This window comes from Eufriesea mexicana, unplaced genomic scaffold (assembly GCF_001483705.2).
Source record: "Eufriesea mexicana isolate 0111107269 unplaced genomic scaffold, ASM148370v2 scaffold7923, whole genome shotgun sequence".
Lineage (NCBI taxonomy): Eukaryota > Metazoa > Arthropoda > Insecta > Hymenoptera > Apidae > Eufriesea > Eufriesea mexicana.
Window position 1 is genome coordinate 530,279 of NW_016915754.1, and position 27,582 is coordinate 557,860.

Consider the following 27,582-nt stretch of genomic DNA (forward strand, 5'->3'; position numbering starts at 1 on the left):
CTTGCAATAATAAACCTTCTACTATACATATCTCGGTTTCGTTCAATTTCAAACCACGTAGGTTGCTTTCAAACGTCTTATAATTAATTTATTTCGAATATCGCGAAATATATTGCTGCCGAGAATTAAAATCTATCTAGTCGGGTGATTTCTTAATCGGATACACGCTTAGTGGTAGAATTAGAAATAATTCGCGATATCGTTATCCGGATAACGAAATGATTCGACGTTTTCGGTCAACGGATAAAATGGCGATGTTTCGAGAAGCTATGGGGGTAAAAATAGGTGGAAAAAATCCTCACTTTTTAGTAAATAGTCAACATTCGGGAATAAATACGTTTTTCTAGATAAAGAGAGAAAATATGGAATCGAAGAAAGAAAGAACATAGCGAGTTTTATACGGCGAGAATTATATACGGAAAATATATACTGATCGTAAATGTGAAACGTTGTACGTACATACGGAACGGCTATCTGTGTGTAAATACCCGATTCCGTGTTACCGTACAATTTCAAATCGAACAGAAGTTAGCGTCGCTGTTTCGCGGAACGATCGATCGGCTTCGATGCATCGAGCAAAAACTGACGTGGACTTGTTGCCGTTAGTTCACGCGGTGTTTCGATATTTTACTATCGAATTAGCAATTACTTTAATTGCTTCCAGATGCTAATTAATGGCTCTAGCATGTGCCGTTCGTCTACAGATTGCTCGAATAGGCAAACCGCCGGGGCAGGGCGAGGACGCATGTGTTCGTCATTACGGTGCCGCGATGATTTTATCAATTTCGAATATTTCCGTGATCGCTTCTCGACATTCTCGTGCTTTTCTCTATCGAGCGAATATATTAACGCGTTTAGCCGTAGCGTAATAGTTGCCATTTCGTTTACTTTTCTATTTCCGAAGTAGGTTAAAGTACTTTATGTCGTTTCAACGAAAATAAAGATTATGCAATTTTATTTCCTTTAGCATTAGGCTTATAAGGAATCCTATATATCGTATAGATCGTATAGAACGCGTTCGTATAAAAAAATGATATCACGATAAAAATGTGCAACGAAATTGTTCGAATAAATTACCGCGCAATTGTCGTGGAATTATTTATTCCGGTATTACACGTTTGTTCATATTTGGTACGGTCACAATTAAATTTTACGTTCCACTTACGAATAAATCATATGTCAAAGTTACGATATACTTATGTCCGATAGAATAAATATAACTCACTGCGCTGATTAGTTATTTCTCGGATATTCGTAGTAAGATCATCGAAATAGTAAATTTAGACGGTAATTTCAACGTATCGTGGATACGTTGATTAAATTCACAGAAATCTATTTCAGCGAGTTTAGTTCGTTATTTTACCTTAAAACCATACGACAGAACGTGTAATAAGGCAATTATAATAAATACACGCGCGATTCTGATACAAGAGAACTAAAGATTTTCTTATATTTCGTTATTAATCTATAAGCAAATAAGCCAAGGCAGTTAGGTTTTTCTTCTGTAACCATAATACGGTTATAATTGGATATAATTGGAATTGACTTTTAATTAAAATATCGATACGAGATATATTACGGATCGGATTAACGCGTTATCGTAGATGTATCAAAGTTTGTATAAATACGGCATAATTTTATCACGCTGTTTCATTGGATTGCAGAGGGCGACATTGGCGGAAAAGGAAGTTTCAGCATTAAAGGAACAACTTGCCGCGTCAAATGATGGGAATTCGAAGACTGAGGGACATAAATTGTCTCAGACTCCACAGGGAAATGATCAGCAGCAGGTACACGATGCCAGCAATCCCAGGAGGACGCCGAACAGCAACCTCGAACAGGAACTGCAAGCGAAGGACAAAGAGGTGAGTCTCGTATTTTAACGTTTCCAAACTGAAGCTCTTTCTCTCTACGAAATTTCCGAAAATTCCGAAATCGTGATCCAACCGCGGTGAAAATTAACATCGGGAACGATTCGAGATATTACGCTGTCTTTCGATACCGATCAATGTTAACGGCACGATCGAAACCGGTATCGCGATTTAAGAATTCACGGGATAGAGGTTATCGTGGCTAATAACTCGACCGGATTGATTCGAGACGAACGAAAACGACGCGATTGTCGTTCGAACGAGCGAGAAATCACGCGAAAACGATATTTTAAAGTAAACACGGATTGCCAATCGAATATCGAAAATGACGCGCGAACTTGTCGAATTCGATGCGTTTCAACGATTAATACCTCGCTTTTTCATTTATAAAAACGTATATACACACGGCGAAATGCATGGAGGATCTCGCACCGACACGACACCGTATAATTCCGTTGAACTGTTGCACACACTGAGCTTTCCGCTGCGTGCGCGTTGAACTGAATGACTGACGTACTCGATAGAACACGTGGTGGCCCTCCCTCGCTCCAACCTTCGTGCTTCTATCACCCTCTCTCTCTCTCTCTCTCTTTTTATCCTCATCTCTGTCTATCTCTATCTCTCTCTCTTCCTCTCGATTACTCTCCTCTTGTCCTGCTCTTTCTCTCTCTCTCTCTTTCCTATTCCCTGTTTTCTCTGCAGATCGTACGCACGAAGCACGCGCCCACCAGCCGGTGAAATTCACCCCCGAGTGCACTTCACCTTCCCGATTCGCGATAAACGCCTCGAATCACGCTTTCGGTACGCAAAGTGTGACTAATGGTAGTCGACGAACCGACGGAATTGGTAATGAAAGAAAGATCATAAATAGGAAATGCGGTGTATCGATGAATATTCATTGGGTCGGGGCCGGGCGGAGAGGAATCGTTTGGATTTTGACAGAGACGGTTTGACACCCACCGTTCAACCGCGAGCCATGATGAATCGGCCCCAGCTTCCTTGCTTTCCCGTTTTCATCGATTCCACCACGGAATTCGTGACATAACGGACGATCAGAGGAGAATCCTCGACGCATACGAATTTGTTCGTTTCACCGGGCTATATCGACGACGTATCGACGTTAACGTCCAAACGCGGAGCAACAAGTGTAAACCAGCGATTACGAACTTGTTTCTTGATCATTGACAAAATAACGATTCTTAGCATTATTATTTTGAAGTAAAGAATTATCTTCTCTCCTTCTCTCCTTCTCTCCTTTTTCTTCTCTTTCCGATAAAAAGGTCGTACATCTTTTGAAATTTTCATTTATCCGACATCGCTCGCGCTAAATCCCACTAAAGGATCCAATCGAAATGGATCGATATTTCGTTCGACGAATTGCAACAGTACTTAGAGTGGTTTTAGCAAAATAATATAAGGCATGTTACGGTACATTAGAGATAACGAGGCAATACCTTATTAGGAAGAGTAAAGAGAGAGTTTTTTTAAAGCGTAGTATAACACCAGGATATTTTATTAAAGCACACTCCAGCGATGCAAGCCTCTCTCCTAAACTGTATTCTGTCGCGTTAAAATCGTCGTAAAGTCTTCCTATGGACTCTTAAAATAACATTCCATTACTATATATCCCGTGAAATATTCTTCCACGAAGTTGCCCCATTCTAAAATAACATTCCCCCAAAGCGTATAATTTACGAAATTGTGCTTCATCGAAATAGCATTCTATATACCGAGGCGTGCTCGAATCGACAAAGTTTCGTCGACGGTATACAGTTCGATATAATTCTCGTTTCCACTGGAACCTCGCGTTCGGAACACGTTACCGAGCCGAAAAATCGAACCGTGTCTAATACCACTGGCGAAATGGGAATTCAGACCAGTCGTTCACGGTTGTTCCACGCCTGGTGGAAAAAAGGACGCAAAGTGGTCAAACCCTTGAGCGACGGTTTACGGAACGGAGTCTTCTAAGAACCTCTCGCGGCCGTTCGCGAGAAGGGTGCATAATGCGATCGGTGCGAGTGGGAGATCGAGTCCTTTAAACAAAGGCGAGAACGCTTAAAGCGCGAGTGGTGGTGGCGCTGGTGGCGCTGGTGGCGCTGGCAGCGCTGACGGTGAGAAGGTGTGTGCGCGGGCGCGCCCGCGCACGCCAACATCGGAAAAGAGTGATAAAAACACCGCTAAGAGTTCAATAAGTATCCTGCTTAGGGCCAATAATACTCCACCCCTTTCCACCCTCGTCGGCCCCAGCCGCCGCCACTTTGCACCGGCTGCTCTGGTATTCCCGTTTCGAAGGAAATCGTTCGCTTCAGCCCGTTGTAATCTCGAAGCCGATAATCCAACCCCCGCGTGACTCCTTTCCGACTCCCTTTCGACTCCCTTCGTCGAAGGGTAGCCGGAACATCCCCCTGCCATGGCCACGGCAACGACGCCTTTTCACGGATAAGAATTTGCTCCGCGGACAATGTCTTTATTGAGAAGCCATCGCGCGACGGGAATGATTTTTATTATTCCCCGATTAAGGGTTGGAAACGGGGGAACGGTCGCAGTCGGGACGCCGTCGCTGTTGCTGCCGCCGCTGCCGCTGCCGCTGCCGCTGCTGCCCGGACGACGATAACGAGGAGTAAATAATGCGACAGTATAGCCGGGGAAAGGAGTAGTTGTTCGATTATCTTCGGTGCGGAGATGAATCGTTCGGAGAGTCATGGTACCGAGAGAGGACGGGCTTTATCCTCGGTTACGTCGCGAGCAAATCAATCGTCGGGGATTCGCTTAGAGCAACGGGCTTTCGCGTCAATCGACTATTTACTTAGTAACAAACTAAATACTCTGCTATACTAACTATTTATTTCGAATTTTCTGTTATTTTTTAACTACAATTTCTTCGTATCTCTCTATCGTCTCCGCTTAAATATGCAAACCGTCCTATCGATGCTTTCTAAGTCTCTTTTATCTTCTATTCGATCGTTTGCTCCTCTGTTTACTTTCGTTTCGTTTAAGGAACTATCGAAATTACGAAGAAAAATCCGTGTTCGCAAACAGAAATGTTTCAAAAGGAGGAAAACAAATTTCGACGGAAAAATAAGCACAACGACCTTGACAGAGTCAAGATTATTAGCCATTGTCGATTTCGAAGGATGTAGGAAATCGATTTGCGTGAAATTTTTCCATGATCGTGTTGCTCGTACGATAAAGCTACAGTTAGAATGCAAGCCAAACGAAAATTCGTCGTGAACCGGAAAAAATTTCTCGAGGGCATCGAAATCGAGCATTGTTTGGCAAGTTCTCTTATCGCGCGAGTATCCTCTAGAAATCAGATTCATGGAAAACCAAAGGTAAATCCTTTGAACCGCTGCGACTGACGTATTCGAGTCGTAAATAACGCCAAGTCATCATTTTATATCGGGGACATCGAGTCGAGGAACATTTACCAATTGTTTAAAGTGCCAGCCGACGAAACAACCGGTTTCTTTGATCTACCTCCGACAAAACATATAGTTATGAAAATAAAAGGAAAAGAAGCGCAAAAGGATTTCGTTTGATATACGATTGCAATATTCTCGACTCGAACTTTATTTATCGTCACCGCTGCTGCAAAATAACGTTTGCGATATTTCTCTCGACTTTGAAACGTTTCGCGATTACTCGTTTATAATGGATGCACGCGAGCCGTTATTTATTCGAAAAGCCAGTGTTCTCGAGAGACTCGAGGGAATTTCGTTTTCTACCATGTTTTCCGTTATTAAAGACGGATCGGCGGATCTTTCCGATATTGCTTTCTAACGAAAATTGGAGCAAACATATACGTATTTGTACGGTTCGATCGTAAATTCATCATAAAACGAGGCAAACAGTACGCTGATGACGCTCGAGATCATTTCCTTTTCATCCATAGACGACGCAGCGATAAATAAGTTTATCGCGCCACAAATTTTAAACGCCTCGGTGGCGGTCGATATAACGCTTTCACATTTTGGAAAAATCACGCTTGATATCGTAAGAAATTGATAGCGTTGTCGCATAACTTAGATAAAAGGGCAAAGATTGCTAAATCAGCGATCACATGCTAGATAAGGATCCAGTTTAATATGCAGTTACGAATCAGTATCAATTCAACGCTTACGCACCGCAGTTTCACTGGAATCAAGCGGTAGTCGGAAAAATAAATATTTTACTTAAGCTCCTTGCGAAATATTCTATCATAAACCTGATGGAATTAAGAACTGTATTCAACCAACGACTTAATGAATTATGCGCGAGTACATAGAAAATATATAGCAGCGCGGTTATTTCTATTTCTAGCCTTATTAATTTTTAAATTATAATCAGAGTCGGAAATCTGTACGCGATACGCTAACTAAAAAATTTCTAGTACGATTTTAGTATGCTTTAACTATCACCGTTGTTCGTACGCGATTTGTTGTTACCCTTAACACCGAACAAGACTTTTTATCTTCTCTTTGGCAATTTCTTCGGAAAATCTGTGGAAATGCACGTAAGTAAATTGGATAATTGGTGAACGCTGGATAACATTGAAAATAGGTTGTGCAACATGGTTGGGTAAAGCGCGATTCCCGGGTTTCGGCGAATTTGCGATGGATCAGTATGATAATTAAACCACCCCCCCCCCCCCGCAACCCCTTTGACCAGGCGTCACGGATGATTGACAGGGCTGTTCGCGAGGTGACGCGCCCGAGTCTTTGATCTGTTGGAGGAAAAAATCGCGAGATCAAGGACAAGTCGTCCTAGCAGGAAAGGGTTCGCAATTAGACCGCTAACGACTTTGTTTCTCCGTTTCGCGGTGCGTTTCACGCGAGGCGAAAAGCATGGCACCGTGGCGAGATGAAAGAGAGACAACGCGCCGCCGATGCCAACACAAATACGCTCGGCGAGTGTTTCAAAACACGTTGGCTAATGTACCCAGAGCGATAGATCAAGAAATAACCGAGAACGCTATTCGCACTTCTCCTAGTCGGACGAGAAGGTACCATCTTTTGCGGCCACCAGACTTCCTGCTTCGTCGGGACGCCTCTTCGGGATCCCTCTTCGGGATGACTCTTCGGGACGCCTCTTCGGGACGCCTCTTCGGGGACGTTTCCACGAACGATGTTATTTTTCTATCGCAGTATTCCACGACAAACTATCGCGAGGCCGTTTTTTCTTTCCCTTTTCTCTTTTTCTTTTCCTTTTCTCCAAGATGTCCATTTGCATTGATAATCGAAAGACGAAGACGTAAAGTTTTCTTTTTTTTCTTTTTTTTTAACGAGGTTTCGCGTACAAGAAATAAATTGTATGTAAAAGAAGAGAATTTGTAAATAGATATGACAAACTATTTTTCTTTGAACATTTTAATATCGAATCGAATATTTTATTAAAAAAAAGAAAGGAAAAAGTCTTCATCGTTCTTTTTTATCCGTATACGACTAATCGCGTTAGCGTAAATTATATGCGCAGATCAATTATAATTCGTTATATTTTATCTTAACCTTCGAGTTAATATTTCTTAAACATCTCTAGAGAATTTTTTAGACCGACGAGTAATTTTACGCGTTAATCGATGATTAATTAATCTTTTCTAAGAAAACAAGTTACAGATCGTGTTATTATATATCTGCTAACGAATAAGCGCGATCTCGTTATAGAACGAAGCTGACTAGGATTTCTTGATCCTTGTTCTTAATCCATTTTATCGCGAATGCGTAGCAATAGGGCTTATTCGAATGCGCGGTGTAACGATCAACGATTAGCTTAAACGTCTTTGTAGAACAATTACTCGAGAAGTCGAAAGGTGGAAGATTAGTCGAGGTGGAATGGAAAAATTTGCGAAAGTAGCGAGATTCGACGACCGTCGTCCTCTCGGCAGGTTTTATCGATAATTGCGATCGCCGGCGGTCACGTGGATCGCGAAGCCATCGCGGAGACATCGACGACGCGGCCATGTCGTTCCAACGCCAGTAGGCCGAGCATTCCCGCTACGATGTTACGGTATTTGTCCTGATACGAAGATTTGCTGATAATTACCGCGATAAGGAGCAATCGAGTGCGCAATACGCGCCGCGACAAACAATCGCCACGGACGGGACGACGAATTTTATCGCCTGGCTCCGTGCGTGTGCGCGAGCGCACGCTCATCGTGTAATCGACTGTTGCGAAACGGATTAGAGGCCAACTGACAGATCGGGTGGGTGGATGGAGAAACCGAGGCTTTCACGATTGCGTAATATTCCTCGGGAAAATCTCGCCGCGCCTCGCGATTCTGCGAATCGCCGCGGATTTCGATGAAACTCGTTCCGTTTCAACTCGGGATCCGATGATACGGACTTTCCGTTTTCCTTTCCATTCTCCTAACCAATTCGGCAAAATATTCAAAATATTACTACCGATATCTTTCTTCGCAGTGGAAATTCCACTAGCGCGTTTAACCGCGCTTTATCGAAGAAAATTAAGAAGCGTACCTATTTTCCTATATACATGCATACATACATACACGTAAGATTTCAAATTTTTAAATATAAAAGTGGGAATAAAAAGGTAGGTAGTATAAGTATTCGCGCGTAGCATCCAATCCGAAAAGATAATTTACGGTAGAGCGACGATTACGCGAAGAAAGGAAGTTTTGTCGAAGCTGTTTACGCAAAAATGCCTAGCGTAATTATTACGTGGATTTTTCTTTTCGAATGCAAACAAGAAAATGAAATTTCTGCGTAGCTAGGAGAAAAGTATTTATCGGACGATGGTTTATTCAAAATTTACGTAAAACATCTTTTAGAAAGCGAGCGAAGCGTTACGCGTAAAACGGATTTAGAGCGTTTTCTTATCATATCTACACGGGTTGTTAAATAAGTAAATAATTTGTTGATGGAACCGTAAATTTAGATTTTAACGCGGTAACCAAAAAATCGATATCGCCGTGATATTTATTTGCTCTCCCGTTACTGGTAACACCTCCGTAAATGAGATTTCAATTCTTATCAACGGCGTTACATCGTTCGCTTACGAAAAGTATGATTTTTCTTAATAAAGCGTTTCGGGCACCTGCCGCGTTACGACGAAAAGTCTCTTTATCTCGCGCGTAAGAGAAAATTTCTTTTCCGCGGGAAAACGATTCGCGTTATCGTTATACTACCATGGTTCACCGTGAACCCGATGAATGCCGCGTTAGTGGTTTGGGAACAACGGGGAGAAGGGTTACAGGTGAACTCGGACAAAAACCTGGGAATATTTGCACTCGAGGGAAAATGACGCGAGTCCAGAGGTGCAGCCTGACGGAAAGAGCCAATATCGTTAGATATTCATTTCGTAAGTTTCAAGTAGAACAAAATATAGGAACTGAACCGAAAATAGCTTCCCACCCGCGGCTCGTTTTTTCGCATCCCCTTCCCCTCGTTTCGAGCTGCTCAACTTCCGAGCCTGCTCTTTTATCTGTGTAACCCGTGAAATTGCGTTCGCAACGAGGACGATGCATATGTTTCGGAGAACGGTAGATTTGCCGAATCGACCTTTACTCGAACCAGTGCTTTCCATCTCTCGCGCGTTAGCGGATGTTTCCTCGTTCCGATCGACCGAGGCTTATCGACTCGTCGCGCGTAACAATAACTCTACTCGACTGGTAATTTTCCCGAAATTTCTTTTCGCGCGTCTACGCGACCATTTTAAGATGGAACGGGCGAGAATCGTACCGAAGTCAGCGCCATCTGTCGATACGCTCCGACAACATCCTTAGAGTCTGTTTTCGATGACGTTGGATCGGCTGATAAGGTTGTCGTAATGACGGCTCTTCGCGAAAGCGCTCTTTATTATTTATCGCGCTCTTGCACGTGGTCGAAACGATACGATCGTTTGTCAACAGATTATCGTTTCAAACTTGCCAACTCTTTCCGCGCGTTTCACCGTTTACCTGATTGAAGTAGCGTCAGAACCGTTGAAAACGACCGTTTCGTTTCGATATCGTTTTGCAAACCGATCGTTGGTCCATCGAATCTTTTCGCAAATGTACCTTGGTTCTCTTTCAAATGCCCGTTATATATCGCGAATAGGGGACAAACGGGAGACGAAAGTCGCGGATGCGTAACGGTGGACGTTTTAAAAAGGCATGGATCACGCGGGATTCTTTCGATAAGTGTCACGCGATACGTCACGGAAGCATTAAATTCGTATTAAAAATAGGCCTGAAAGCAGGTAATTTGCCGGGCGGTGGAGACAATTAGAAATAAGGAGAGACGACGCGTGCGCGCGCGCTCACAGGGGAGTGCATGCGCGCGCTCGATAAAGGAAAAAAGAGGGAGAGGAAAGACGAGCCGGATGCTCCATCATCGTCGGCTGAAACATTAATTAGAAAATCTGAATAATTAGGAACTAACTTTTACGCGATGTGTAAAACTCGTTTCCCCCCTGCGCCCCGTGGCACACAAGCGTATCGTCTCGTATACAGGCGTGCACGCGTCCGGGGGCCGCGGAACGTCGCGACGCGTCGGTATGCGTGCGCGCGAGTCGGAGTGGCCGGGGGGCCGACCGCTTTCCTCTGGCCGGCTCAACGGGGTAGCGGTTAAATCTCTCCGCTACCTTCTCGCCTGCACCTTCACCCTTGCTTCCTATACTTTTAAAAAGGGTTTTCCACTTCGAACAGATCGATCCACTGCCCAGTCTGCCCCTCTTCTTTCATCCCCGAGATGCGTATCTGGTCACGGGGGCCGTTGATTATATCGTAATTACGGCTTTAAGTATATTTCATCGAGCACGCGAACCACGAAGCTCGTGCTGGCTGACGGAAAGCCGGAACAGGGACCGAAAGGGAGACAGTTGAAGCTCGTGCCCTTCGATTTAACAGTAACGCGATTGCGCTGCCTCGACCTGTACCTATCGCATTATACTCGTAGATACACGCTCGAGTCGCGGTGCGCCCTTTCTTTCTTAGCTCCGAAGGTGGTAGGCGATCTTTTCTTATCGGGTCACCGAGAGATTTATAGAAACGGACCGCGATGGCGTACTGTCATGACTTAGTACCGTACGCGAAGCACGATCTAGAACGAGATATACGCGTGCCGGAGCGTGTGCGCGCGTGCGCGCCCGCGCGATGGTGTGACCGCGGCTACCAGCGGTGGCAAGAGGAACTGGAAACGCTAACTGGAATTATCGCTTATAACCGTGACGAACGCGAGCTCGGGAATTACACGCTCGATCCGCGCGAGTGACGTACGAGAAAATATAGGGAGTTTTTGGCTGGATATACGCTAGGCGTTCGTCGTGACGTGGCCACAGTAGCATCGCGAGGTTCCAGCGTTATTGGACGCTAACTATTCGCTAACGTAGACCGAAACGTAGATATCACCGCCTCAGTCGGTGGTCTTTGGGTAGACGAAATGATTTTTATTCGAAAACTTTTATTTATCAAACATTTCCGATTTCTTCACCTTGCATTCTCCTACGGAATACCTATTGCTAAAAGGTATTCCTAAAAGGATTTCATAAACGAGGCTGGCAAAGTATCTCTTAAAAGTAACAGTTGGCCGTGACTCGTGGCAGCGATCTATCTGGAGACCCGTTGAAATTTTAGATCGCTTTTAAACCGACAGTGAACGCAACGCTAAAGGTAATCGCGTTTCGAGTTCGCTAGTTTCTCTGGCCAACTCTTCCTCGTAGCGAAAAATAAAAGGGAAAAGAGGAGAAAGAGAAGGGAGAAAGAAGAAAGAGAGAAAAAGATGGGAGAAAGAGAGAGGGAATAAAGAAAACGGCTGTGGTACCGGAGCGACGCTTCCATCTTCCGAACGCGTACGATAAAGTTGTTCGTATGTGGAGAAAGGACAGAAACGTAGGGAGCGTAGCTGCAGGTGGGGATGGGAAAACCATGGCGTCTCTCGAAATTAATTTTTTTTTGCTGGCCGAGATAAAAACCTAACGAAGCCGCGGCGCGCTTTATTACGCGAAAGCGAACGACGGAAGAGGTGGAGCGAGGGAAAGACAGAGAGGAAGAGGGACGCGTGTATTCAGGGACGAGAAAGGAGACAGAGACGGAGAGACGGAAAAGGGGGATTGATATAGGTGTTCCTGGTGGCGATGGCGGAGCAACGCGAAGGTAGGGGTGGCTGAGACACAAATACGCTGAAAATTAGATTCATAACTTTTCTGCTGCGCTTTCGCGGCGGAACGACTAAAGGCTGGCCGGGCTAGTTAAAAATTCCGTGTGCCCGCGAATATCAATCCCTACCCTCCCCGAGTCGAGCTTCCAGCCTCATACACGGCAAGAGATCACCTACGATCCCACTTTTTCACCCCTCGTCACCCCCCCGTATATCCTACACGGTTATAACCCCGGACTCGCCGTGTGCCTTTCCTGCGCGCCACGTACACGCCTCCATCGTCCAGACGGACGACCAGGAATTATCTCCGTTTTTCCGCAAACGCGATTAACCAGAAACGTCGGTCAGCAAGCCCTCCGGGCCCTCTCGACCAGAGGGTGCTGCCTCTCCTTCGGCTTTCGACTCGACTCGATTCGACTCGACTCGACTCGACTCGACTCGACTCGACTCGACTCGACTCCGCTTCGTCGATTGATAATTCGCGATTAATCCGCCACGAGAGCCGGCCGCCTCCCTTCGCCGTAGCCACCCTCTTCGCTTCCCTGCATCGACGACTTCACGGCAAATTCCACCGCGGTAATTTCGTTGCGCCGCAAATTTGACAACATCCGCAGTCGGACCAAGGCACAGAGAATTTTTTCCCCGATCCCGGAGTTTGCCGCTTCGCTGGAATTCGACTTTGCTCGTGCCGGTAATGGCAAAGGTGTTTGCCGTTACGAACGCCACTACGCTCCGATGGATCTTCGGCTTATTTCCAATTGCTTGCATCGCGTACCATGCGTTTCCAATTGCATGGTCGTTGTTCAATCGCGAACCAAGCGTGTTTTCGCATCGCGTTATAGTCCTCTTTCTACCCACGTATTTTAGGGCAACGAATAATAGATTCTCGTGCGATAAGTTTCAACTCTTAAACTCTTTTCTTCACTCTATGCTCTATTTAAACTCGCAACGCTCGTTATGGGAGAAGCTTGGGTAAATCGTGGAATACGCGGTACTCGATGCTTTCTATATACTTGCAGTTCTAAACTCGTATCGCGTACGCACGGTAAAACGTTACGCGTGTATACTTAGCGCGATTGCAAATTCGCGTGGCCCCGTGTTTCGTATTATTTTGCATTATCGAAATTAGTCGGATCTATACGCGTAGACCGCATAGCTGGTCGCACCGAGACACGACGAACGTTGATACAACGAATAATCGATTAGTCGGCTCTCGAACGGACGAGCCCACGGTAACGAACAAACTCGATATCCCGGTCTTCTGCTATCGGTGACCGGATAACTTATTCCACAAATATTTCCTCGATACCCTCGAGCACGCTCGCCAGCAGCGTTACCGACAGAGACGAGCACGCGAAATAACTGGAACCGCGGCGATTTCACGCGGCGGGCGTCTCATCGACGCGAGACAATTCCAAGTTTTCGGCGGGTGCGTTCAATTGGATTGGCAAAATGTCAAAGGCTCGTTAGCCGCGGGCTCGTTCCCGCGCGTAACAACGTTCGCGGAATATAGGTTCGAAAGTGTAATAATAACGGGCCGACATTCCTTGGCGGCGCGGTTCACGGAGTGTACGGTAAATCGAGCGTGCGATACAGAGCGCGTTAAATTATCGTCAGATAAGAATTCCCCCGCGACGTTTATTCGCAGCCGAACAAAAACTGCGCGTGTATCGCGCGTCCAAAGCACGAACGGTGTATTATTACGCAATGGGACGTAATATAATGCTGGAGTTCTTAGATTGTGTTCCGCATTGTCGCGGAGCTTTATGCGATTTCGTGGCCGCGCATTGTTCCCGGCCGCCACGGTTTCCGCTTCCCTCGCCCACTTTTTAACCGTTCCCGCCCCTCGCGACGCGTCGCCACGCTGCTTTCCGTATTGCCCGCGCTTCCAACTTCTTTCCGTCTATCCAACCTGGACGTACGATCCTTTCGGACCGTTGCGTCCAGCCTCGATCGTTTCATTTTCGCCGTTTAGCGTTTCGCGCGTTTTCCCTCAAATTTTACCAGCTTGTTCCGTGTTCGGGGATGACGCGGAAATGTTATCCTTCTCATTTACTCTTCTTACCGATAACGATGATTTTACGGTGCAGGTAGCTATAAGAGTGGCGTACGCAAAAATTCTTCTTCGGAAAATGGCCTAATACGTTTCGTCGATAAAACCGACCATACACACGTCTACGTATCGCCGTAATTATTCTTCGTTTCGTTCTCGGTCCAATCGCTTTCATCGTTGCGATCTTCGTGCGAGAGCGAAAAAAAAACCGATAGGCTTATTTCTTCCTCGTTATAATACGATCTCGATATTTCAAAGTCAGTCTTATATTCGAATATACTACTCGCGGTATAAATATATTGGATCACGCTTTTACTTTTTAGTACGAACCGATATTCTTAATTTAACTGTCGAAATTATCTGTCGCGGGTCGAGATGATCGATATCCGTATTATTCGATGCAACTTTTTTCCATTCGAGCGAAACGATTGCCATTTTATCGTACGTCAAAAACACCGACGTTGCTTTTTCGCTGAACCGATACGTACTGGAAAATAAATCGATCGATACCGGGCAAACTACATCCACGTCGGTCGGAAAATCGTGGAATTGGAAAATCTTGCAGAGAAAGAAAAGGAAAGGAAAGGAAAGGGGTATGCGATTTTTTGGGGTTACAGAGAAATTACAACGGTCTTTCGCCAAGCAAAAAAGGAAATCCCCTGAAAAGCTGGCTCTCGGGAGGACGTAACATATCAGTCCTCCGAGTTTCCCCGGCGACGGAGCCCTTTCCACCTTCGTTTTTAGCCCGGCAAGTATATGATATTTAAAATTAATCCTTCCTTTGTGCGGGTTTCTCGCTCGCTCGACTGTCTGTCCGTCTGTCTTTTTATCGCGCCGATATGGAGTCGTATGAATTTTACTCCATTATTCGCGCCGTCTGTGAGCCGGTTGGTGCACCGTGAGTCGCGGCAAGGAGAGCTCGGAGTCCGTAAAAAAAAGAGGAAAAAAGAGGGAAGCAGCCGGAGGAGCGGCAGAGGGACGGTTCATCTTTTTGTCTTTGCCACCGAGACCGCCGAGGCTTTCATTTCGAATCCTCAATCACCGTCGGTGATCAATCACAATTGAATTCGAGCGGCGAGGACGCAGCAGGCTGAAAAAAGGAAAACCGAGTCAGCGGAGAAGACGAGTCGAAGACGGGCACCGTGGTTGAAAACGCGTGCGACGCGTCTAACGATTTTCGATATTTCGTGGCTCCGATAGATCCACGAACGTCGTTTTTACGACGCGCAAAAATTCGTTTAATCTAGATGCGTTTAATCGATATCTCCATTCGACCATCCCCTCCTACTCGCGTTCTTCGTTTCGTACGGATCAGATTTCGTCTCTTCAACGTATTCCTCCGTATACGTATATACATACGGATGATGGACAAATCGGGTCGAGTCGACGATGAACAATCAAGATAATCATCTTCTTCCTCGAGTATAAGCTTTCCGCCAGCGAATCAACGTACGCAAATTTCGTACTCGAGTTCGAAAGACGCGCGTTTGCGTGGACACGGAAGTTACCGGATGATACTTGGCATTGGTAAAATAAGAAATCGACGACTATACCGTACGTTACCGATACGAAGCGTATACAGGAGCGCAAACCGAGTACAGGTACAGTTTCGGGGTTTCGAAACTTCCCCGACGTCGAGTTCGCCATCGGCAAAAAGAAAAAAAGGAGAAAAAAAGAAGAAAAAAGTTTCGTACGATCAACTGCTCCTCGGGTCACACGGAACAGTCACGAATCCTCCGGAACCGTAGAGTTCCTTCAAAAAAATCATCGATAGCTGCTGCGGCGGAAAGTAGTATTACCCGATTGAAGTCAGACGGTAATCGAAAGGGAGAGCAGGAGTCAGTGTCTGGTGGGGTGTGGGAAAGGGGTTGGCCCGGTTCGTGGATGCCTTTTGAAGCTTCCCCAGCCGTGGGCCGAAGGATAATGCGCAAAGCAAAGGATAATTCCCCGATACGGGGACGAAATCCGGCCAGTAGCATGACGCGTGGCGGCGAGGGGGTACAGGGCGGGCAGGCAGGGCGAGGAACGGGCAGAGAGTAAAAAACTCTTATTTAAAAATGTATTTACCGTCTGGCTCGCAAGGATCGCCATCCGCCTGGAAAGTTGGCTGTTTACCTCGTTGAGCGTGTGTGCTGCACCCCTCGCCGCTTTATCTGGAGACGTAGAAACCGCAGGAGGCGCACGGGCTCGCACAGCCACCCCTGTTGTTATCCGCGGGTGCGTGTGTGCAAACATCGAGGAAGGGGCGCGTGCGCGACCGAAGGAAGCCGCGAGTCCGTTTCCTGGCCTCTGCACAGGCCTTTCAAACCTTTTCGGCTACTCCACGCCGTAGAGGGAGGAAATGTGCAACCCTTATGGAACTCCACGACCCTTGCGGTGGACTCGATTGTTGTAGATTGGGCGGTAGCTTGGAATTACAGGCTTGTTTTTCCTTTTTTTTCTCTTTTTTTTTTTTTTTTTTTTTCTTTTTTTTTTTTTTTTTTTTTCTTTTTTTTTTTTTTTTTTTTTCTTTTTTTTTTTTTTTTTTTTTCTTTTTTTTTTTTTTTTTTTTTCTTTTTTTTTTTTTTTTTTTTTCTTTTTTTTTTTTTTTTTTTTTCTTTTTTTTTTTTTTTTTTTTTCTTTTTTTTTTTTTTTTTTTTTCTTTTTTTTTTTTTTTTTTTTTCTTTTTTTTTTTTTTTTTTTTTCTTTTTTTTTTTTTTTTTTTTTCTTTTTTTTTTTTTTTTTTTTTCTTTTTTTTTTTTTTTTTTTTTCTTTTTTTTTTTTTTTTTTTTTCTTTTTTTTTTTTTTTTTTTTTCTTTTTTTTTTTTTTTTTTTTTCTTTTTTTTTTTTTTTTTTTTTCTTTTTTTTTTTTTTTTTTTTTCTTTTTTTTTTTTTTTTTTTTTCTTTTTTTTTTTTTTTTTTTTTCTTTTTTTTTTTTTTTTTTTTTCTTTTTTTTTTTTTTTTTTTTTCTTTTTTTTTTTTTTTTTTTTTCTTTTTTTTTTTTTTTTTTTTTCTTTTTTTTTTTTTTTTTTTTTCTTTTTTTTTTTTTTTTTTTTTCCGGGGTTTTTTTTTTTTTTTTTTTTTTTTTTTTTTTTTTTTTTTTTTTTTTTTTTTATTTTACGAATTTTGTTACTGCTTCTTCCGGGTTCTTTCTTCTTTTTTCCTTTTCCTTTTTTCGTTTCTCCTTCCTTTTTTACGCGGAGAGGAGAGAGCGAACGGGAGAGTAAGGAGGGACGAGATTGATAACCTCGCGTAACCTTTTTTCCTCGTGCGCATCGTTTTCCATACCCTCGTTACGCGTATCCACGCTTCGCGCTTAACCTCGAGTTATCATAACGCGGAAGATAGCGTTCTCTAATCGATAAAAAATCCCTGATCAACCGATACGAAAAATACGAGACACGCGTAAGTAGTATACATTTCGACTAGTATGAAATTTCGTGTCCCGTGTCTCTATTGGCGTACCAAAGTATAGCTAGAAAGAATTTCAGCTGAATTTTGCAGCATCGCGCGGTAAGAACGTTCCATCTGACACGCGCTTTATACGTAAAGATAGAGGAAGCTACGCTATTCGAAGTGTTCTTTTGCGCTTATCAAAGGAAAGGTATCACCTCGCGCATATTTTTCCTTTACAGCGAAGCAGTCGATAAAGAGCAACCCGTTACTATTTCGAGCATGGAAGAACGTCTTTTTAAAATCGTAAATATCGTAGAAATTACGTTTACTTACAATTACGCTTATTAAAAGTAAAAAAACGGCCGATACTGCCCCGTCTAGACGTTTTTTCTCGTTGATAAGGAAAGGAAAAGACGAGTAAGCGATTCGGTTTTAACCTAAAGGAACGTCAATCGGTGTCGCGACGTAAAACGCGATCCATTAATTACCGATTAAAAATCGGTTTGGATTAGGCTTAGGTTAGGACAGCGCCGTTATCCGATCGACGTTATCCGGCTAAATCGCGTTGAAAGCGAATCCCGGAATACTTCAAGGATAACATCGGATTACCTTCTTTTTCGAAACGCCATTGTCTTGTCACGCGAAGCATCAAAACCGTAAGTTTAATCGGATAACCGCGGATATGGATGTGCGGATAGATACGCGCGTACATGCAGGCGCGAACAAGCGCGCGAGCGCAACGTTCCGATTTCGAACTTTACGTCGAAGCAGTCCGCGGAAAACGTATTTGGGATAGATGGATGAAACGTAACTATCAAAGTTGGCGATCGCAGCTTGACGGCATTTTCCCACCCTTCCACCCGCGCACAACCGGAACTCACCCCCTTCACGTTCGTCCCCGACGCTTGCTCACAATTTATATTACGACCGAGGCGCGCATATAATTAATTTAATTAAACGCTCCGCGCTGAAAATCGTCCTATTAGTTCGGTAACTTTTGACGGCTGCTGCCTGCCCCATCCCTCGTGCTCGTTGCTTCTCCGGTTCGTTTTCTGCGCTTCTATTCATCCCCCTTCGCATTTTCGTCGCTTCGCCACCGACCGAAGCAACTTCCTTTTTTTCCTTTCTCTTTTTCACCTCGCTTCCAACTCCACTGCTATTCGTCGAAGCTAAGTTTTCGGATAAACAGCAGCCGGCAGGTTGCGAAGTCGAATCGAATGGTCCGTTAACGCTTCGCGAACGGTACCTGTCGTCTCTTTATCGTCTCGCGGAGACATCGCGCTACCGAAAACGCGGTTCGAGGTGGTTGTGGCCGAAAGAATCGAGTGGTCCGAGCTCTGCTTTCCAAAGCTTTCGCCTTTCGCCTTTCGCCTTTCGCCTTTCGCCAATTTCGTTTCTTCCGTCTTCGGTTCGATCGATCCCTCGTTTAACCACGAATCCATGTATTTCCCTTGGCGCGTTGTCTCGATATTTTCGCTACCCTCCGACCAACAGAGATCGCGATTCGTTTTCTTCTCGAGTCCCGATAAAATACTATCGTATTAAGCGCACTCGAGAGTAGGAAAAGTAACCTAACCCAGGAGTTTCGAGCGGAGCGCATCGCGCTAGTTCAACGAGAACCGACTGTCCCGTTCCGTACATCTCATCTTTTACCGGGGGTGTCCTCGTAGAAATTCCTCCGGACGGTTCTCCTGCTCGCTGTTACAGATTTATCGCTCGAGTAAACAGTCGCGATATTACCGGGACGAAGCACTCAAGACGCGTCGCAATATTTCTCCGTCCCTTCCAAAGATACTTGTTGAAGCGTACTTTCAAACTGGCTGACAAATGCCGGTGTTTCGCGGCCCGTCCAAATCTCGATGCAGAGTCGATTACTCTTGGCAAACCTGCTAGACAGTGGGCGTTAATAGGTTAATTCCGATGACAACACACCCCGATTATGCCAAGACGCGCGCGCGCGCGGACATGGCTCATCGACTCGCCTTTGCTTCTCAAACCGATACGACGGGAGTCATTTTTGACGGATATTCGTGGTAACCGATTTTCAGTTGCGAGAAACGTAATATTAACGCGTCGCTGAGAACCGATGGGAAATTTATTTCATCGGGATATCGATAGGACGCTTTAGTAACGCGACAATTAACTATGAAAAATTAATGAAAATTTATATTTCCGTTACCCTTCACCGCGCTAAAAACCGATTAAGAAAATATTAGTCCGAGCCATGAATTATGTTCCTAATTTCTCGCTAGTTAATTCCTTTCGGTTGCTTTTTCGCTCATCGTTGATCACGGTCTCTCGCTTGTCGCAGATTGCTCAAGTACCATGCATTGGCTACTGGTAATGCAGCGATACAAAGGGTAAAGTAGCGTGCGATATTATACGTACGTACGTATACGTAGGAAATTAGAGAAAACGTACAAAGGAATATCGAATTTTTCTTTCCCGACAAGGAACAGTGTATCGTTTTTCGTCGATATTCGGAAAGATTTCGTCACGCGGCTATCGTTCAAACGATACCGCCTCTCGAGCAGCGTGCATATTTAGAACGAGCACGCGTTCGCGTTATTACAGGGTTCCGCAGTCGCTTACAGAAGTATTGGAATACTTGCATCTCCAACGAGTTTGGCGAATGAGATACGCATCGTGAACTCGAAATTCCAAGATAGCGCGTAAATCATTTCTTCGTTAGTTTATATCGATAGTTTGTTAAGTTGGACCACCTTTGGCATTAATTACAACGTTTACGATCTTGAATTTCAAAGCTGACAGATATATTCGTCGGATATATTTTCATTCGTTAGATATATCGCGTAAGCGATAAGATTATATTCGATATTTCGTCACGTTTGTTATTTGTAGAAATCTTTTATAATTTCATTCGTACGTTTTCCCAACTTTTATCTTACTTCGAGTTCGGCGTTACTTTCCTTTCCACGAGCCCGTGTATTACGCATACCGTATTATTATATGTATCGCCTAAAATAATATTATTTACGATAATAGGTAATCGATGTATCTGATAATGAACGTATAAAGAATTAAAAGCTACGATTAAACGCAACTTTATATTTTAAAGAAATAGTTATATATACCTATATACCTAGTAATCATACGGTAACGAAGTTAAAAATATAACTCTATGGCAGACGCGTAATTTTCATTCGTAAATTGGACCGAACGGTGATTTTAAAAAATGGGAAACACTGTACGGAAAAATTGGTAAACTTGCTGTGGGGGAGAGATAGATATTTGCCAAGGTGGATAATCGAAATTTAAACGTAACGGAATGTAGGAATGGTCGAATCGAAGCGCATACGTTTCGTTTAACGCAAGAGACTGGCGAAATGGAGAAGCACCGTGATGCGATAACAAATAGGAATCGCGCTCGATTTCCGGGAACGTTTCGGTGTAAGGGGTGTAGGTTGCACCGCGGGCAGCTCTAAACTCCGAAGGCCAGTCGGCCAGGCTTCTTGGAGCTTTGCTGGCCGAGCGGACAGATTGCGGTTGGCCAAGGAAACCACCCTCTGATCTCACCCCGTTTTAGGATTACCGTTATTTCCAGCCTCCTCCTTTCTCCCTCTGGCTGTCTCTTCTTGTTTCGTCGCGTCATCCTCGTCGGCCGCTCCCTCCGTCATTCACGCTCCTGTGTCTGTGCTTTGTCATTTGCTTAGGGCCAATCTGCGCCGGAAATCCCTTCGGTGCACCTTCTATCCGGCAGATCGGTGATCGTGATTCGATGTGACTGCCGGCGCAGAGCTGGCCAATGATCGGTCCAGCCGCAATCCCCGTGCTTATCGCACCCACCCTCCGCCGTTCCTGTTCGCGCTGACCGCAGCTCCGAGGGGTTGCTTTTGCGATCACCCACGAAAACTTGGCTTCCGAGATTCTCCCAGTCCGACCGGCCGATCTTCCAACCGAAACTAACTTTATTATCCCCTCCAAGAGTGTTTCAGCCTCAAGCGGATTCTTCGCCACAAGTTTTCCGTGGGGATCGTTCAACGATTAGGTCAACGCGCACGTATAATTGTTGCTCGTTAATTAGGACGAGTTTATACGCGGTCGATGGGAACGCACGGTGTTTACATTTCGGATAAGTTTGCAGCCGATGATCGTCGAAATTTAATTACTGGAATATCGGTGAAAATTTAGACCATGCGTGTGCGTGCGTGTGCGCGAGTGTGTGTCATTTTGGTATGTATCGGGAATAAAATGATGGGTATATTCCGTCGTAACGGAGTCTTGATTTATTTTCCTTTATCAAACTCGTTCGTTTCGAATATTTCGTTTATTTCGATTCATCGACATCGATCGATTATTCTTTGCTTCCGAAGCTACTAACCTGTAAGTCCGACTCTTTCTTCTCATCCTTAACCTTAGCTAAATTGTATTTTTAGAAGGAAGATACGATTTCCTTTCAAAGACCATTCCGTTCGTTTCGCTATATATTCGAGTGTGGAATTTACGTAACGTTGTCCGACGACGAATCGATTGGCGAACGAACGAATAGGGGAAATTATGCCGAGACATTCGACCTATTTATATTCGTATGGTGGCCGAAACGGGGACCTCTTATCAGTTATCAACGGCAACTTCCGCGCGTGGACCGATCGGAACGAAATAGTTCATCGGTTGATTCGATAACTTTGGGCGCTCGATTTGTCCGTCGGTTCATTATCTATACACAGTTTTCCCGCGCGGTTACGAGCGCGTGACGCTGATTCCTCCAGAAGGAATCTTTATCAATCGGCTTCCTTCGATGGTGTTTGTACGCTTTTTCGAATGGGAGTAATAAACGACTCGTGACCTTTCCGGAACGTAGCGGCAAGAGTTTCGAAAAACGACCGTCTTGTTTCACGAACGGTACAACTGCGTATAACGTGTCAGACCTTAACCGTTCCTTCTTTAAGTCGCAATAATCGTAGAACGAGAATGTTCCAAGTAGATTTGAAAATTATTTCAATTTTTATTACAACCGAATTTTATTAAACCGAATTACGTTGTATCGCGATTACGTTTACGATTGTACCGAGATTATTCTATTAATAGATTATCTCGATAGAAATAATTTCGTAGCAATTAAGACTAGTTACTTTCAAATTATTCGATATTTTAAAATCGTTTCATCCGTTTAAATAATTACTCCTTTTTTATCTATTTCTAATTCGATAATACAAGTTTAAAGAAGAAAATTATAATGAAAGTTATTACGTAACATCATAGATTATACGAATAATAAAAATTGTTCGATACCTTTGAAATTGCTTGATAAACGAGAAACTTATTTTCTCGAAAGGATATCGTAAAAATTCCCGGGATTTTTCTTATTTTCTTAAATTAATTGCGTCAAATTAAAATTATTCCGTAATAATTGTAAAAAAATACTCGAACCCGAATACTCGAAGCAACTGCTTAAGAATGTTTTGTCGCGTTGTTAAGCGTTGTTAAGCGTTGTTAAGCATCGTTGTTTTAATGTTTAAATTTGGAGAAGGAAGGGGAAAAAATTCCCGATTAATTCGATACATCTTCGATATATCGTATTGTATCGCGCTTGTATTTGGAGAAAAAAGAGAAGGATATTTTTTCGAGAGAACCGATCGATAGCGTTTGATCGAAGCAAGAGAGCCAAACGTTCGATCGGCGTTATCGGTACGGAGAAATTCGACGCCAATGGGCAGCTCGGCTGTTGCGGGAAGCTGGGGTTATCTGCCACGAAATAAATAAGTTTATACATTTCGGCTAATCGTGCGGCACCGTTCGATCTCGTGAAACAGCTCACTGTACTCCTCGACGCCTGCTGCAAGGATGGAAAGGTCCCACGACGATCGTGGCCCTCGATTGGCCCCGCAGCTCGATCACTTCCAAATCAACCGCGTGCGTGACAAGTCGTCGCGTATTCGGTTTTTCTATCGTCGATTGCCTCCAACTCGCGATCGTATCGTCGTATCGTCGATCGATCCAAGATTACGCGTACAGTTCGAAAGTGTAAGTTTTGTCAAGTGATATTCTATGCCACTAGCAGCTGTGTAAAGATGCGCCAATCATAGTCATAGTGAAATTTCGTGATTTCATCGACCTTACCGACCTTATTTCTCGCATCCAGTACATTTTTTGCTCTGTCCCTTATTCTTCGAGCCGTTGTAACGAAGAGAAATTTTTCACGATCGTTCACGATGACTCGTAACGTCAAAGTTCCGCGATTCCATCGATTCCGTCGATTCGAAATTCCCGATTGAAGATCCAGCGCAGCCCGGGGAGGTTGCAACCCCCCGCGAGTTCTTGACATTCAGCTTGACAGCGTGGATCGTTGAAGAATCGTTAAAAACATCAGGAAAATCAGCGAGGGAATTGCAGTTAAATGCGCGACGCCCCGGAAACGGATTACACGGCAAGCGGGCTCCACGGGGTGACTGAGAATAATTCGAGGGGGCGCGGCGATTCGAGATCTCGACCGGAGAATCGGGTAAGTTCTCGGATTTAATTACGGCAATTAGAGCCGAAAAGATTTCTCGTTCCGCCATCCGTCCTGTTTGCGTGCATCCTCGTTCCGTTTCCCTCCTCCTACTTCTCCGCCTGCTTTTTCTGCACCCTCCTCTCGATGCTTCCGGATCAATCGAATCAAACCCTCCAGTCATTCACCGCCGGTTGCATCCGGATGCCCCGTTCATCCACGGGAAAACTTTTAATTTACACCTTTCACCGTCCCAAACACTTACGCGGTCAACCATCGTTTCTCGCGTTTCACTCCAGATCTCTATAGGTCGAACGGTTTTACGCCACTTTTTTCGATTTAGTTCTCAACGTGATAAAGCATTCGAAAGAAAGAAATACTTTGCCTGTCCTCCGAGCTATTTCTCTTGCACCGATTTCTTCCTTTTTCCTTTCTTTCCATGTAACACGGATGTTTCTTTATTTCGGTTATTCCACTATATATCCATATAGTCTGGAAAAATATGCATATATACGATATACGTCGTACGTTATTCGAAATATTGTTAATTATTTTAATACTTTATTTATTAAGTACAATAAAGCGATAATAATTAATTCCTTTGAGCTTTATAAATCTCTTAATCGTATACTCCCTATGGAAGGTTACACTTTCGAGAAGACCAAACACGACATTCGTGTCGAACACTTTCGGCAGTGTCGTAGATTCGATTTAATAAGTTGCTCGAAAATTGATGTGACGGTGGATTTAAAGGAAGATCAGGTAGCGTTTACGCGTCAAATAGACGTCGACGTAAAGACGACGCGTACGAGATGCACGTGCACGCGTCATGCACGTTTTGGCTGCAGCGTTAAATGTTGGAAGCGATGTGTGCGATGGCACGCCAGAAATGCGTATCGCGCGTATCGCGCGTGCTCGCGCGGGAAATAACATGCGGCATGTATGACCACGAGTATATTTGTACGTCATTACGGTGTTCTTAGCATCGTCCAAATACACTTTTTTCTTACTCCGTCCTAGTCGGCACTGAATCTTTATAGCTTCGGGAACGCGTATCTTCTATTACTTTCATATTCTCCGTCTGTGTACGTTCAGAAATTTTCATCCTTCACACGAGGTCATCCGACTTATCTCTAATTCGTAACTATTTTAATTGCCTATCGAGTAATCGTTCTTGTTATTATTATTACTATTATTATTTTCGAAATCTTTGATCTCTGTTATTCGGATCCCAGATGGATCGATGTTTCGTATCGTTTCTTTATTCATCATTTTATATACGATATTTTGTATTATCGGAAATTTGAATCGTATTAGATATATCGTGTATAATTAGGGAGGAACTACTTCAGAGTACAAAAGAAACGAAATATACGAGCTAAAAATAAAGATTCTTGGTCGGAATTACCAATCGTCGCAATTAACACTCGTATATACAAGGCTGAACTTAACGAAACGTGGAATTTAATGGAAGGACATTAGAGAAGAGAGACAAAACATCGGGGAGAATTTTTCCGATCGGAAGTGAAATCGTGTAGGTATTTGCAGTAAGGGGTACTAAGAAGTTGCAGGTGACTGATAGACATGACCGGCCATCTGAAATAAACATAAGCGTTCGTACGATTGCCACGTCATGGTACGTATGGCGAAAAATCTATAGAGCATCGTTACGGCGACAGACGTCCGCGAAACTCGGAGCGGTTTCCCTCGTCGCAACGCGAATGAACATTTATAGGTCGGCGCGGGGATCGATTGTCGACTTGTCCAATAAAAAAAACATCGTCTAATTCAAATGTACCTTTTGCCAGCGTCACCGATAATTATTTCCCTTCAACATTTCAACTTTTCGATATATTCCCCTCCTTCTCGCTCTATATTTGCAGAGGAGGGAAGGAGAAAGGTAGACGATGTTAAATTTACATTGGCTTCCACTTGAAACGTATTTAAAGATACACGATTCAACGATAAAAATTAGTAATGAAAAGCTCCTCGATATCGACGTTGCTTCGTTACGTTAATGCAGCTTCGATTACTTCGATTACTTCGATTATTTCGATTACTTCGATTGCTTCGATTGCTTCGATTGCTTCGATTGCTTCGACTGCTTCGATCGATTCAGCCACGGAGATGGTATTTCGATTACTTCGATTGCTTCGATTGCTTCGATTGCTTCGACTGCTTCGATCGATTCAGCCACGGAGATGGTTTTTACTTTCAAACGAAAGATCGTTGCGGGATTTGCTTCGTGGAATACCGAGGAACGAAAAATCTGAGTATAATTATTGAAGAACCGTGGTAAACGAACTCGTAGATTACGAAGAGCTTAACGAGGACTTTTATTGTCATCTATGTATGTTCCACGTCAGACGATCGATAGTAATTTAAGGATAAATTACCGAGCGTACAAGTTTGCTAAAATTCGATCGGTTTTTACCGTTATTCATTTTTATTCCTACGAAATTATTTAATCGATACCGATATTATCGAGAATCATTGAACAAAGTTTTACAACGACAGACATAACATACCGCCAGCCAATAGAAAAACCATAATTTATTCTCGCGTTAAAAGTATATCCGGATATTTTAAATACAAAGCCAGATGGAATTACACGCGATAACCGTGTTAACGATAAATTGCAGATCTCGCGACCCACTGGACGAAGTCAGGCGTAGAAGTCAATCGTGATCTCGAGGTATCAACGGTTTCAATGTAAAACTTCGTAGTTGATCGATTCGTCGATTATTCGCGAATTACGTCAAAGGTTGACTCGCTCGGTTACATTCCCCGAGAGCCTGCGATTAAACGTCTACCTGTCTTATCCGTTATCGGGATTAAATGAATTTCAACAAAAATTTGTCCGCGTTTCGCGTGGCGGGAAACGAAATTTCGACAAGTTCGACAAACGTGTTACGAAAAATCTCGAAGATGTACCAAGAATAATAACGGAACGTACAAGAGAAACAGAGGGAAAAACAGAAAGAGAAATGATCAGACTTGCTCTATTCGCGATTCATCGAAGACTGTAGGAATGCTAACGTAAATAACGTTGCAAAACTGCTTAAGCGAATGTACACTATTGGAAGAAAAACGAAAAGCGGACGGGTAGAGGGTAAGGTAAGGAAGGTAAAGGGGGGATAGGATGTGAAGTGAAAAGGGGGAGATGAGTTCCTCGCGTGGAGGCAGGATTACGTTTTTAGATCGGCTCCTTAACTTCTCCGACAGGGGTAAAACTGGGGTGTACGAGGGATCCGATCGAAATTAAAATTAAAATTATCATAGGGACCGTCGAGTGCCTTTGGTGAGCCGCGTTCCCTGGTGTGTAGTTAGTTTTAAGTGGATGGATGCTAGTGGAAACGCGTATCTCGTGTGCCGTTGATTGGAGCCACCCCTTCGAGTGTCCCGGCTTCGATTATCGTGGCCTCGCGGAGTTTCCGCGATGGCGGGGAAGTTTTTCGAGATGTTTGTTAAAATCGAGCGTGGATGAGGGTTAGTTTTTCGGGGTTGATTTACTCGCTTCGACGCGAGAAAATTTTGCTTGTTCGAGGGCGTCGAGGCAACTTTTCCGAGCGGCAAAATTTAATTTTGTTCTTGAGATGTTTCGACGAACGAATGATTTTAATTGATACCCAGGCGAATGAATGAAACTGTCATCTACTTTCTTAACCCGACCATTCCTACGATCCTACCGTTAATTAACGCTCCGAAACGGAACATATCGAAAGCTAAGGAACTAACCGATCGGGAGTTTCTTAAACC

The 27,582-nt window shown here is 44.0% G+C and overlaps 1 protein-coding gene across 1 annotated transcript in view; it reads left to right on the forward strand.

The window, feature by feature from the left end:
* Nucleotides 1–27,582, forward strand: part of cut (homeobox protein, cut) — a 152,735-nt gene that overhangs the window by 64,544 nt on the left and 60,609 nt on the right. The window contains 1 exon segment of the mRNA XM_017907413.1: nucleotides 1,665–1,865. Coding sequence (XP_017762902.1) covers nucleotides 1,665–1,865 — 201 coding nt within the window.